Here is a 15,253-nt window from a genome sequence, read left to right as displayed (position 1 = left end):
TCTCAAAAGGTTTTTTTGCTCCACAGCCTTAAAGAGAGAACATGTAAGAAATCCAGAAATACAGGAAATGCAGACACGTAATTATTGCAACTATTCATGATAGAAATGCAAATGTTGACTTGTAAATATTCTAAACATTCAGAAGCAGGTTCACTGGTTCACTGTATCTATCTGCAACTTCCAAGCTACTATCTTCTAAGCAAAAGGAGGATTTTGTTTCCACAGCAATATTTTTTTCCTATAGCAATTACAACTCAATTGTAAGGTCTGCCAGCGGTGCAATTGGCCAAAAACCCCAAAATATTGTTAGTTACCTCACATAGAACCTGTTTCAAACTTTGAAGGACTTCACTAGAATTCAAATGTAAACAAAACCAGTAATTAATAAACCAGCCCCTTTTGGCTCTGGCTGATCTACAATAACAAAAGCCCTACAATTAAGAGACCAGTTGATGCCCTGGCACCAAAATATGGAAGAGAAAATGAAGTCTCATTAGAAATAGGCATAAAATGCTGAAAAGGTAACATGCTGAAAAGCTGGGAAAGCTGAAGACACAGTTAAATTCAAAACCAAACTGAATTTTTTCTCTTAAAATACACAGGAAAATGTAACAGTAGCTTTCCTCTTAAAGAGAAAAAAAATAGGAAAGAAAACCAAAGGTAAACTCAGCATAGATTAAACTACATTTGGTCTGTGAGTTTTCAAAGGAATAGTATCGGTCATCAGCTTCCTCAACCCTTTGGAAGCTCCAGCTGACGCTTCATGTACAGGGGCAGTTGTTTCTCCCAGCTCTCTGCTTGCGGAGCTGATACATGTCGGTACTTAACTATCAAAAATTTCAATAAATGATGGAGCTGGCTGGTGTAAGCCTGCACTGCAGTGTCCTGTTCCTCCTCATGGCTGTATCTGGGGGTAGGAAGTTGGACTGAATAGACATTTGATAGAAAAAGATTTAGGACAAGCATCAAGTATTGCAATACTGCTCCAGAAGTTTAAAAGGACCCTAAGACACATTCAGCCACCACCAAGTCCTGTGACTACAAGATGGCCCTGACCTGTTCCTATTGCAGTGCACAGGAGACCATAGGAAAAAACCAAAATGTTGCATCACTTGGTTTAGAAATAATTCTTTTCCTGGTATTTATTCAATCTTTCCAGTGAAATTTCTACAGCTTAGGTTTGCTACTGATGAAAGAGTTTGTTAAAGAGGTGACTGCAGCATATATAACTAAGTACAGCATTCTCTTACAGAGTCAAAGGGTAAGGTGGGGCTTTTTTAGAAATAATATTATGTTCCATATAGACATACTGCAAGACAAGAAAAACATTGTGTCAAATCATGACATTTCTGCAGAAACTTCTACATGTTCTTTAATTTCCCAAGACTGAAAAAGACAAGTGTCACAAAGAGCATTTCAAGGTAGTTTCGAAATCTATAGGAAAGCAGTCATCTAATTTTCTGTGTTTCTTCCACAGAAAGGAAGTGCAGTTATAGCATGGACAGAAGTAATCACGCTAGCTTTATTATAGCTGGCACATCTAAATTATAATACAGGCTTAATGGCAATATGCACTTGGAATTAATACATTACATGGAGAAGTCCGTATTATCATGTCCTCGGTATTAAAATTGTTAACACTAGCTAAAGGTGGCATGGTTATGTCTACGTAAAACTACACCGAGTCTTCATGAGCTGCAGGAATTTACAGTAAAGGAACTGGGGCACCAAATCAAATGGGGCCTTTCAACAGCATCTGGCTAAATACAGCTAGTCTCATACAACTCCTGCCTATTCTGTATTCCTTGAGATGCAGCGGATAACACCACTAATACCTTCTTTTCTCTAACTTTATGATTTCCATTACATTTTATAATTTACCATTGCCAAAAATAATGTTTCAGCAATGGTGAAGAGCTTTATTTGGAGTTTAACTAGTCTACATCTGTTGTATGTAAAAGCATCAGAGTTGGTAAGCCTAAATACTCATTGTCAGTGTTATTTCTGTGCCTGAAGGCAGAAGTGTTCCTATCTGTATGCTCAGTAGTATTTACAAGCATAAACATTAACTCAGCAGCTTCACAAACCTGACCACATAAGCAAGCCTTAAGAAAAAATATTCAATGCAAATATTGACTAGATATGGATGGTTCATATAAACGGGGGAAAAAAAATATGTCTGTTTTCATATTGTTATTTTGGAGCTTCCTCAAATCAGCAATGACCCAACCCAAGGATGTGCCCATACTCAGCTGGTTTAAGTTTACTGACACACCAGTGTTTCTACTAACTGCAGTTGTGACCCTTTCCTTGGCATGTGCCAGTGAACCAGAAAAGTCAACAGAAAGTTGCAGACAAAACTACCAGTTAAGCTGGCTTTTCCTGAACCACACTTAGAAATCTAAGAATGCCAAGCTATGTCAGGGGAAGTTTTTCAAGACTGCTGAGCATAATCTTACCTTCAAAACATTAGAGCTGAAGGCTTAACTCAAAGTCTATGCGAGTTTTACTAATGGCTTCAATACAAAAAGAGAATGTGAACTTCAAGCTGAAACAGACTAAATGTCACGTTACTTCATCCAGCTCTGTGATGGAGAGTCTAAGATTCTATGAGCTAAAGGCATCACCTCATGAGACACCGGTAGATGACTTCCCATCTTTATGAATTTCACAATAGATACAGTTTAAGTTGGATGGGACCTTCACTGAAATCAGGTCAGCACTAAAGGACAGTTAAGAGTTTAATTAAAAAGAATGTGTAACTTAGACGATTCTGTGTCCCTGTCCACCCCCAAGATCTATATACATTTGGCTTAGTGTTTTACTATATCAAACAATCATATTTCGCCCTTAGCCCCAGCAAGACTCAGCCCCAGCACCACCACCTGCTTCCTTAAATGTGTGATTCAACTAGTTATTAAAGCACTTGCAGTGCCTCGCTTCACATTTCACCAACAGATTAGAGAAAGATACCTTTATTTTCATCATATTGTTACAATAAATTATTTTGTAAGCATAATGTTTATACTAAGCTAGCAAACTCTTCAGTTGATTTGAGTACTGAAACCGATCTGAATTGTTCCCTATGGATTTCCCAAACCTAACAACATTCTGTTGAACATTTTTCTATGCTGTCAAGTAGAGGTAAACACAGGATCGTGACTTCTAAAGGTAATTAACTGGACAGCTAAAGTTCTTAACTTCAAAACCCCAAGGAATTTCTCATTTCTGCACATGAAGCTTCTCCATTAGCACAGAAAAAGGAACTGTAAATGCAGTAAAGAACTTCTGAGGTTTCAGCAAATTCTCTAGAGCTAACTCTCCAGGGTAAAGAGAGCTCATAGTGGTAAGAGCTGACAAAATGACCAGAACTGAACAGCAGGGAGCTGACATTTAATAGAAGTATTGAGGGTCAGAACAGCTCGTCTTGACCTAGAAGCATTATGAGAGTACAGAATAGAGTGTACAGGGACAGACAGTACCAACCCACTATGAAGTAAGTTTGCTGGTCCTTACCTAGGTGAGAAGACTTGGCCACTGCATGCTGGGCTACAGCTATTTATGTCTGAAATAAAAACAAAATTAAGGACAAATCCCTAAACAATCTCAAGAGGTGGTGTAGGGACGTCTATGTTCCAGCCTCTTTCCCCCTCAGCATTTCCCTATGGCACTTCTTCCCCATCAGAGCAGATGACAGTTGAACTTAAATACATTGCTTTTCTACTGGACAACTGTAAGAACAAGCTGTGAACAAGAAGCTATATGGAAACAGTATGAAAATTAACATCAAATTGACTTCTGTATAAATGATTTTGTATAAGAAAGTGTCATTCATCTCACCAAGTTTTCCCACTCAAAACAACACTGCTAACAGTTTATTGCTGGTTATGCTTCAAAAAAAGTAACTGCACTGAATCACAAGATAAAATGCATATGTTTAAGTTCCTGCATGTGACATTTGCTATCATTAGACTATATGAACATTTTTCACTGTCAGACTTTTCTTGTTACTGAGGTCTTGTTATCATAGCATAGATGGAAGAAATGTCAGCATTATACTGCAACCAAACTAAGGCTTGTTACTTCTTCTTTTCTCTAATATGCTATGTAATGCTGATACCGCATCAGTTAACTTGCATTTCATGAGTCACCTGCTGTTTAAGGTTGCGACCTTAAAAAGATTACTCCTATATAAAATGAATACAGCTCTTAATTCGGTATGTTGTCTTTAAGGATGTACTTTGTATAAACTTCAGCAATTGACTATGATAAGCATCCTAATGGTAAGAAAGCTGATCTAAGCAATGAGCTAGCTTTGTATTACCAGTCTATTGTAGCAGGAAAGAAGGTAGGTTCAGTTAAATGTACATAATCTTCACCTTTTACTTGAGTATTTCCTGCTGAATACACCAAAAGATTCAGTTTCAAGAACTCAAATTGCCTTTTATTACATACTAGAAATTTTTTTCCAAGAACTTGTGTGTACAAGTTAAAAGAAACATTTGACAATAACGTGAAATACCGAATGAAAGTGGAGATTGGCAATCCAATGCAAGTGTACATAGAAGAGCATATGCTTCACCTGTAGGTTGTGTGCCTGTGATCCACAAGAGCAGCTCTGTAAAGACAATCTGAACACATATTAACTAGATGACTAGCTACAAAATGTATTTTTTGCATTGTGTTGAAGTGAATTTTCAGGAATGCTAATTTCATCCTCTTGTGTTACAATCTTCCTTTGGATCTGCTGTGTTGGGTCGCAGATTCCATGAGCGTCACAAGAAAAATGGTTCATGTGAGCATTTACAAAGTGCCTTTTAGAAAAACATTTATCACTATGGCAGTGCTCTTCTGTTTTGCTAATTTCAAGAATACTTGTATTTAGCTTTATTTCACAACTACAATGCAACAACAAAAAATTCTAGGATTCTGTCTTCTGTGCTAGCTTTTATCTAGTGGAAAACAAGTTCTACTCTACTTTTCTGCACGCTTTCATATATATTATGTAGGCATTTGGAGCATGTGCATGCTAAATAGTATAAACAGATTTAAAGTATAAATCTGTACTCTTTCACCAGAACGTGAGCTTCAAAAAACAGGCAAATGAAGCAGTCAGAAGTAAACATTGTCTTTCTGGTACTCCATCAATATTTTGTTTTCAAAGCTCACTGTTACAGATAAAAGCAATTCTGTTCTTTTTTTTTCATCATCAGATACTGTCATAGATACCAACTGTGATAGTTGCTTTTGGAGTGCTTAGTCACAGTGGGGTACAAATAAAGTTTCCAGATGTGTCTCATTTTGAATATTAACAAGCTCATTCACTTAAAAACTTTTGCTACTAACAAGCTCAGCCTGTGCAGAACAATGTCCTAGATTTCAGGAATTCTTTACCTTTTTTCCAAAGCTTCGAGACCTGTAAAGAAAAAAGGATATAAACAGAGAACTGTTTGAATTGCATGTCTGCCATCTCTAATAATCTGAAACTCTTTACTCCTTTATTGAAAGGAAACCTGAATTATCTGGGAGTTCAGACTTCATGATGAGCATTGACATTTAACTCTTCTTCCTCTGTGACTAAATGACAACATTACTGTAGCTACGGTATATTAGGTTTCAGGCATGTCTGTCTGAAACTGGAAATGTTACATGAATTCTTCTAATCTGAGCAAGTTTCTTGGGGTGAAAAGATATACACAATAGCCACAATGCTGATCCAGCTAGATTTGTTCAAAAAGGAATTTAAAGTGGCAGTACTGTCACTGAAAATAAGAAGATACAAACACTTAGCTCGACATATTTATTTTTCAAGGTCAATAAATAAATGTAAATACACAAATTTGGAAAAATCCTAGTAACAGAATGTTTTTAAACAACATTCTGGTTTAAAGTCTTTGTTATTGACACTATTGGAATATTTTCTGATCTGCTTAAAAGTAGGTAAGTCATTATGTTGGTGATCCTCCATCACATTAATTTGTTTGAAGAAGTTAGGCTCCTGCAAAGGAAAAAAGATGTCCACCTTTGCCTTGACAGAGAAAATTATCTGAACTGCATACATTAAGTATTAAAATTACTTTTCTGGGCATGACTTTTCTAGAGAATAGAGAAATCTTTAAATTTACAGTTTGTGTATTAGAGACCTCCTACCCTTCATTACTTCATTATTATAAAAGAGAAATTGTAACAAAAGTGGGAAAAACAAAAGAGGCATGAAAGAAAAAAAGCGATACAAACTGGCCCTTTAGTTAGTAAGACATTCTTCCTCTATCCATCTAATTTTCATTCCAGGTTCGTAACAGCAGCTTTTTACTGGTGGATGTGTGTTTAGACACCCTCTCCCTCAGACATTCTCCAAACACCTGAAACCAGGAATGTCATATTCCACCTGTCTGCTTTAGCTTTCCCAGATTATGGTATACTAATGCACTTACCCAGGCTTAGAGCACGAATACGTAACTTGTCCAGGAGAAGCAGCCTTTTTCAAAAGTATCTACAAATTGCTAAATAGAAATCTTTATCAAAAAGGTTCAGCAGGAAGGTAACTGTTATTGTCTTAAAGGAAGTGGAGGAAGATCTGTGGTTCCCTCAAAATTCAGCAAGTGTTCTGTTCCTGCATTCTATAAATATTACAAGACGCAACATGTTTATTTGGTTCCCATAAATTAGAAAAATCTGGTTTCCAAAAATTCTAAATTAGTGATTTAAAAACAAAATATTACACCTGACCACCTTTCCAAACAGTCTCAGAGAATAGCCTCGCTTCTCACCACCCTTCCGAAGTGTGCTTTTTAAGGATACATGATTTATAAAACAAATAAGTGTGTTTTTATCTACAGTACACTTGCTTAAATATACAAGTGGACATGTTAACGTCATGTTAAAGTTCAAGGTACTTCTGGAAAAAAGGCAGATAGTTATTTTAACTCTGCATTCTTACATAGAATAATGATTATTATAGACCTTAGTCACTTCTCATCATTCACCTATCATATAGAGAGGTCAATAAATAAGAACTTATCTGGTCCAGTTTACCTACGAGAGATAAAACACTAAAAGAAAAAGAAGTTACCTATAAAATTACTTGTTTAACCCTGATAACATCTGAGTTGCCATACCCAGTTTGTAATTGCAAGAAAAGCAAACAATATTCATCTTGCTTATAAATAAATGCCCCATTCTCTATGACAATTTTTTGTGTGATGCCTATCAAGTCACATATTCTTGGGGCAAGAAAGCTGGCCAGGAGGTGCAATGATAGCAGTAACACAGTATAAATCTGGGTTCAAAAAAACAAACATACCAGATCCAGAAGCAAAGAAATCTGGACACACTGAGGAGGCAGTGCCCAGCTGTTATTTGGGCTCTTGCTTCATGAAGACTATACCCAGCCTAAGATATAGTTTCATACCATGTAAGTAACAGAGAACTCCATTGTGCTAGTGTACAGACTTCAAGAAAAAGTCTTACACAAAACAAATTACCTCCTTTGTTCAGAGTAGAAGATAAAATAGCTTACTAACTGATGTAATGAGTAATGGATGTCACTATGACACAAAACTTGCCAAGATTTGTGTGTTCAGCTACAAGGTGCAGTATTTCTTATGACTAACTCAAAGCACAGCCGCATCCAACTGTGATTTGGAATTCCATCTTAAGCAGCACGCGCTATGACTTTGAAGAAAGTCTGTATGATCGTAACAAAGTCACCCATCCTCTCTTGAAACATGAACAAAATCCATGGGGTAATCAGGCACAGGCGGCATGTAACAGGTTTGTCTTCCTTTTTACTCCTTGTTTTTGCTTCTGAGGACATGCACTTGGCTCCAGACTAAATCCATTTTCTCTTACAAGAGAACACAGCTATTCTTCTCTTTTTCTCTCTCTTTCTCTCGAGGCTCTTTACGTTTGCGTTCATTACTCCCAGATTGTCTTCCGCTTGCTGGAGAAGCAGCACCTTGCACCTGCTATGTAGAAAAAATAAAGTTGTGAACAAAAACATCACTATAGATGCAATCTGAAGTATTATTCTATGTTCAAGTTCACAGACAGAAGTTTTAACTATTATGCAAACCAGCAGAATTCAGGTAGGGTCTCTTTGTATGAATACTCCAGAACTGCCAAAACTTAAGTCAGCTTACTTAAGTCCTGTGCGTCCCTTCCATTGTGTCCACATATTCAGATCAGTTGTTTCCATAATAAAATTCAGCTTGAAGCATTTTCTGACACTCCTATTTTACTGTGCTGGAATTTTTTCCGAGTTTCTTTTGTAAGACTATAATCCACATTTCCGAAGTTGCAGAGTTACAAGTGTTGGGTCTGATGGCTAGATATGGCAAAGCAGCAGCTTTCTGTGACTAGAAACTAGTTAAGAACTTGGCAAGGGGGCTGCTATACACAGGCAACATAAGCTTTGTTAATTCATCATCTATTCCAGCTGCTATCCATTCACAGCTGCAAATAAGCATGCTGTTAGGTCATGTTAAGCAGGTTCTTCAGTTCTTTCTACCTTTTTGCAACCAGCAGTAGTGAATCTGTGTCTTAGAAGTAGCTACTGATAATTTATTAAAGCAACAAGCAGTGGAAATAACAAGACTTTTTATTTGTCAAAATTCTTTTTTCATGCTTAACATCAGTTAATGGTTTTGAATTGCTTTAGGCTATCAAAGACTGAGCCTTCACACAGATTTTTCACCTATTTGTAAATAAAAGCAGTTTTAAAAGTCTTCAGTGGTTAAGAACTCCCCAAATCCAGAACACCAACTTAAACATTGCCTCTTGCACACAAGATTTAGTTACATGGTAATTTTGTATATAAATGTGCATGAATCACATTTTCCAACTATTTTGAATACAACTGCTTATAGGGATGGGACAGAAGTTGCACCGGGAGAAACTATTAATTTCCTAATTTGAAACAGGACTGAATAAAATCATATATCAGAGTTAAACACCTAAAAATGTACAGCAACAAACTTCTGCAAGACAAAATACAGACAAAACTTTGACTACTATCAAAAAGCTCGTTTACTATTTTGCAAGTAACGTAAAATATTAGCTAATACAATCTATGTAACCTCACATATTAACTCATCCCATTATTCCAACTTAAACCATATGAATGAAACCCTAACTTTGGTTAAGCCCTCTTTATAGTATTTAAGTGGGAGCAACTGCCATATCTGCATGCACACTCCAACAATTACAGCATATTTCTCAAGATTCCTATATTCATCTTGTCACTTGCCACACAGAATGTAAACAGTTTTACCAGTATAAAATATTTACAAATATATATGTGTCTATGTAACTTAAGTTAATACTCTGTAAAATTCATTATCATATTCTGTAATAATGCTTTCTTACCTGGACCTGAGCAGCTGCTTGCTCTTGTTCCTGATAGTACTGAGAAGCTCTCCTGTCCTCCTCTTCCTGGAGCTTCTTTGCTAGCTCTAGATCACTGATTCCTTCTGGGATCTGTTCCCAGTTAATCTCTTGATTTTGCTGCTCTTGTTGTAGAGACAATGCCATCAGGTAATCCTAAACAGTAAACATGTTTATTAATGCTCTTTCACATAGAAAAGAGTCAAGTCACATCGGTGAATTTTTCAGCATGTGCAGCTACACAATGCCTCACTTTTCCTACAGCCTCATCTTCAAATAGATTTACCTCACAGAAAAGAGGAATTTGAGAACAAATCCATAACCTCAGCAGCAGAAAAGCTGAAAACAGCTACTTTATATTTTTCCTTTCACAGTGCCTATGTCACAGCACACAAAACACAAGAGCTAATTAAATAAAATCACTATCAGGTTTCAATTCTATTACCTGGACTGCAGCAAAATACAGTGTCAGCTCATACCAGTTCTAGGTAGAAGATTTTTATTACTGTTACCTCTGTCAGATTCTTTATTCTGCGAGAGATACGGTGCTTTAATTTATTAAAAACCATCTGTTTATTAATTTTTTCCCACTATTTAAAAAACATTAATGGTGGTTATTATAAAAATAAACTTATTTTTCTTGTTCAGAATGTAAGATTTCCCAGGAGCTTGGTCTTGCTATGTGCTTATGTATTAACAAATGAGTTCCATCTCAGACACTACTTCTATGTAGTTAAGAATAACAAATGACCACCATCACACACACGATCCACTATGGTTTTCGTCCTACTGTCAGCAAAGTGGGCATCAGAAGGCAAAGTTCAGTTATGACAATATTAACAACCTGAAAGGAATTTGTTATGGAAAGAAGTTTCACAGTGTTGTTTCTGTTTCCATATACAAGGCAGATGTGACATTTCACCTCTTTGCAGAAGTAGATTCTGAGAGATGAAAATCAGATTTTCCAGACTATTCACAGTTGGCCTTACTCTTCTTCCCTTGAAGTCATGCTAATACTTCAAAGTAGCACACGTGAGAACCCCAACCTAAGTAGCTAAAGAATTTTTTATAGTCCTATATATGCACAAGTACACATATACGACTAAAAATACGTACTAACTGCTAGACATAGTCACAAGCAAAAAGAAAAATACAACAGAAAAGCAGAAATCCAGTACTTGATCTATTTGATCCTGCTGCCCTCTGTAGACAGTTTCAGGGTCTGATGGAGGCCGTAGGTGGAATTCAGAATCACAGAAATTTCCATCACCATCCACATTGTGTAAGCTTTCCCAAACAACTTTCTCTTCTGTGAGAAAGCCCTGATCTGTCACCAGCAGGTAAAGCTGACCCTATGCAGGAGAATAAAGAAAACGTGTAAAACTGAAGAATTATTTCTTACAATCTGTTAGAATTAGCAGAAATGATCAGCTAACAAAACTGTTTCATTCCAGTAAAACATTCATTTAGATTTTTTAGCAAGATTAAAATATAAATGAATCAGTACACAGCATTAAAACGCCAGATACTAGTATTCATTGCTAAATTAACAGTCACACAGTTTCTGGATTCCATCTTGTAATTTTTCACTATTAATGAAAGTTCACATTCACTAAAAATTTATATAAAGCATGAATATATACCTTTGATAACTCCCTGGAAATGCACCTAAGAAGTATACCTCAAGACTTGTAATGTAAATTTTAAATCCCAGGACAAATCACATTAACTTCCAAAGGCAACACCTGGAGACAAAGGTGATCTTTCCAAATAATCCAAGAGGCATTACCTCAAAACAACCGCATCTCAGACTTCATGTTTTATAATGGGTTTTAATAGAATGAAGTTTATTTCAATTGAAAAAAAAAATCTAAATTTAAGATTCTTGCTATCACTTGCCACCAGTAACTGCTTTTGTTGGATGTTGGGCTTTTTACAGTTCCACAAGGTCAAATTTCTCGATTTCAAACTCTGAAATTATAAAATGGGCTGGTCTGGGAGTAAAGGAGACAATGCTAACAAGTCCAGAAGCCAAGGCACAAGAAGGATGAAATGAAAGTTTAGGCTGAAGGAATGGGAGAGGAGCTGAAATCCATAGGAAATTACAAAAGTAGATCTCAAAAAAAAGGAGATGCTGCTGCATGTTTGAGGGACAGCAAAGCAGCACAAAGAGCCATGTTTAAATTTCAATTTCAATTAGATTTTAATCTTACCCTTTTTATAATGTTTTTTAGAATTATACTCCACAGCAAGAATGTTATTTATGCTAATGACCATATAGCAGAGAGATGTCCAAAACACACAAGGTAGTTCCTGTTCTAATGATTTCATAGGTTGACAGGCAAACTATGAGAACATCACCCCTACTCAACAAGTACAGGACTAGCTCATTGATTTCTCTCAAGCCATTAAAAGACTGTAAGATACACTGAAATTCCAATCAGATCTCTTCAATCCTACTAAGTTTACAGCCATCCCTTCTGTGGCTGGTAGGTCGTATGACAAAAATATTCTTTGAAGATTCACATGCAGCAATTGTTCTAGTATTACCTAATATCACAAGGTGTGCTTATACAAAAGGCCAAAGAGAACAAATAAAAAACCCACAAAGGACACTATTATATCTTCGAGCTTTGGAACGGCAGTTATCACAGCACAGGTGGGCTTACAGACATAAATACAATTGTCAGCACTAAGTCTGATCACATAACATGATCTAAGGAATTATCTTTCCCTCGGAAACCTGCCTAAAAACTGATTGCTACTTCTGATGCTTAAAAATTACATGAAGAAAATAAAAGGAAGTAATTTCAAATCATCTCCAATTCGTACAAAATACCTTTTTCACAGCAACTTACAAGTCTTTAAAGTCTTTAAAAAATGTAAAAAATACATCACAGAATCTTTCAGGTAAGTGTATTTGAACCTTTAAAATTTTATTTTGTCCAGTACATTGACTCTAACAAAACCTAGAGAGAGAAAAAAAGGGGGGTTGAGGGCTGTCAAGTTTTCTTCTATTATGCCATATATTTTGAATTACTTTTTAAACAGCTCAGTGTAGCTTACTAATAATACTGGAATAGAGAAATGTTAATGCTTTCATGATCTCCCAACTATTAGAGGATGAACTTTCAACACACAAATATTAAAGTATATCATTACTTCTACGGGATTAGAATCTAGTATCTGACATCCAAAGATATTTTAAAACTAGCAGCTATATGAAAGAGAAATGTTTCAATCTTAAATAAAATTCGCATTTTTACTTGGTTTTTTAAACTTCCTCAGCTGAACTATACATGAACACCGACTTTTAAAATGTCATCTTAGAGCAAATAAACATTTTAATACAGCTCCCTGATGAAAGGCAATAAACTGCATTATACATCATCGTATTACCTGAACAATACCATCCAGTACCAAATGCATAGTTTAAAAATATGCTGCTTCACTTTAACAAAACCTAACAAACTAACGAACACATCCTCCCTAGTACTTGTGAAGAGACACAGTTCTTTTAACTTTATTGGAATGAAAGAACGATGGGGAAGCACAGGTCAGAGACCCAAAGTCATCTTTCCCTTTTTGTTTACCAAGCACTCTGATCTCTACTTCATATTAGCATAATTTCATGGAATTTCTCAAAAAACCCAAACAGATTCCCAAGGACTCTCATAATATTGCTAATATTCATATAACTTTTGGTAATAATTGGACAACTTTCAGCTTCACATACAAAATATGAGTGAGCTCTTTTTGTATTAGGCATCATTTCTACAGATATCAGTCTTCCTCAAACTTAAGGTTTTTTATTCCCTCTACTTGAAACAAGCAAATAAAGGCCATAGCTACAGAGTGGTTTTACAGGCACTGTTTTAATGCCAATGCATGGTCTTTTCCCAATCCTAAAGGCTCACAGGCCAACTTCACTGGCACAGCAAAATTCCACTGAGGGGATTTTGTGATGTAAGAAAAGCTTTTTATCATATAACCTTGAACTTCTTATCATATGACCTTCCCACTGCCTCTAAATTTGAGCTGCACTAAGTAATGACATGCCTGGTGCCACGAACCAGCCACCATTCTTCAGCACTTAACAGATCAGCCTCTGGTAAGAGACACTGATATACAACCAGCATAATATAACACTGGGATTTCCGACTGGATGTGTCCAGTAGTTCTACCTGACATTTGCAGCCTACCAAATTTCTGCACTTCAGCTCCACTCAGTGCAACACACAAGCAGGAAAGGTGTAAGAGGGCACACAGTGACAGAATCAGTAAGAATTATTCAGTGTTGAAACATTCATTTACACTGAACTAAAAATTTAGGAAGGAGGCTTCAAAATAGGTAAAAATCAGAACGTGTTTTCTACTTAATAGATCATGGTGCTGATTCTGCATTTGCTTTCTAGTCAGGGTTAAAGCTGGAACAGGATGATCAGCACACTAAGGTCATGCAATTTAACAAATGTACATAAATATGCTTTTCAAGTACGCCTTGCAAAGAACAATGTCATACTTGACAAAATAAATGTGTTTCTACCTTCATAAAATCTTAACTGGCCATTTCTAAAGTATTACCAGCTTATCTTTAAGGTTTATTTTTAAATGTGGGGCTTTTTAATAAATATAGTCTCATGGGTTAACACTGCCCCCAAAAGTACTAGCACATAATATATAGCAGTAATAGATACTAAGACCTGTTCTCAATAGGGAATAAAACAATAAAAGAAAGTCTCAAGTGCATAACTCTTAAGGTAACCTACAATAACCTAAGGTACCTACAATAAAGTTACAAATAGATATTTATCCTAAGGCTCAATATCTAGATATTGTAGACCAATGCCCAGATTTTATAGTTTCACATATAAAAAGCTTGAAATAAAGCTAAGAAAGGATAAAAGCAATACTACTCTCCTGAAGAATGCTCTCTTAGTCTTCTGGTTTGCACAAAAAACCACTCTGAAATGCAAACAGATGTAACCAGTAACATCACCTGCAGCCCACAAGACCTCCTTTCCTGGCTTAATTCCATGACCAGAATAAGTAATTAAAATTAATGCTTTTACAGTACTTGTTCTGAAGCCAATTACCATGTTTCTAGCAGTTTAGAAAACTGAAAAGGAAAACCAAACACCTGACCAATAGCTTTTACAGTAAAGACAAACATTTAAAGCCTTATCCTTTAAAATCTATGTAAATGTTCTCTTGGACTTCTGGATCAGACCCCTTGGTTTTTAGGAAGGAGTTTGATGTCAATGTGAATGAGTGCTTTCTTGAGATTATTCTAATCTATCTGAATGTTTTAACTGTGAGAGAAAAGTAAGAATTTTTAAAAAAAGTAAACACCATTTGATTCAACAGAGTAATCCTGAGAAAAAAAACCTGTACACTTCCTAAGAAATGGAAAAATATTTAAACATGTTTTAAGAAGTTATATACATTACCTCTACTATGCGAAACTCAGACATCATCTTAAACACTCAAGGAAAAAGTACGATTATTGCTATGAAATATACTTTGTATTTGATTAAAAGTCTGTATTGAGTTCTGCAACAGAAACCCAATATTTATAAACTAGAAAACATAATTGCAACACACATACTTAAAAATCCAAACAGGTAAGTATCTTGTTACTTTTCAGTAAAGAAAATAGGTTGTATTACAGTCACATCAGTGGGAAAAACATTCCAACTGAACTAAGATACTCTTACCAAACTGATCCCCTCTTTACAGTCCTGTTTTTCCTTGATCTAGGGAATTATCATTTGATGTATTTATTATCTGTGTAATGAAAAGCAAAGGCAAAAAAAAAAAGAATCACATCTTTAAGTGCTGAAAATGATTACTGTATAATCACATGAGC

The 15,253-nt window shown here is 35.9% G+C and overlaps 1 protein-coding gene across 1 annotated transcript in view; it reads right to left on the bottom strand.

Annotated features, from left to right (window-relative positions):
- Positions 1 to 2,614: 2,614 nt before the first annotated feature.
- MINDY2 (MINDY lysine 48 deubiquitinase 2) overlaps positions 2,615 to 15,253 on the bottom strand; it is a 28,956-nt gene continuing 16,317 nt past the window's right edge. Inside the window, exons 7-9 of the mRNA XM_030498291.1 lie at positions 10,563 to 10,736; positions 9,367 to 9,540; positions 2,615 to 7,967 (exon numbers count right to left, since the gene is read on the bottom strand). Coding sequence (XP_030354151.1) covers positions 7,848 to 7,967; positions 9,367 to 9,540; positions 10,563 to 10,736 — 468 coding nt within the window. The 3' untranslated portion in view covers positions 2,615 to 7,847. The remainder of the gene's footprint in view (positions 7,968 to 9,366; positions 9,541 to 10,562; positions 10,737 to 15,253) is intronic.

The sequence above is a fragment of the Strigops habroptila genome, chromosome 9 (assembly GCF_004027225.2).
Source record: "Strigops habroptila isolate Jane chromosome 9, bStrHab1.2.pri, whole genome shotgun sequence".
Taxonomy (NCBI): domain Eukaryota; kingdom Metazoa; phylum Chordata; class Aves; order Psittaciformes; family Psittacidae; genus Strigops; species Strigops habroptila.
Note: the sequence above shows the minus strand (reverse complement) of the source record. Positions and strands in the feature narration are given on the sequence as shown.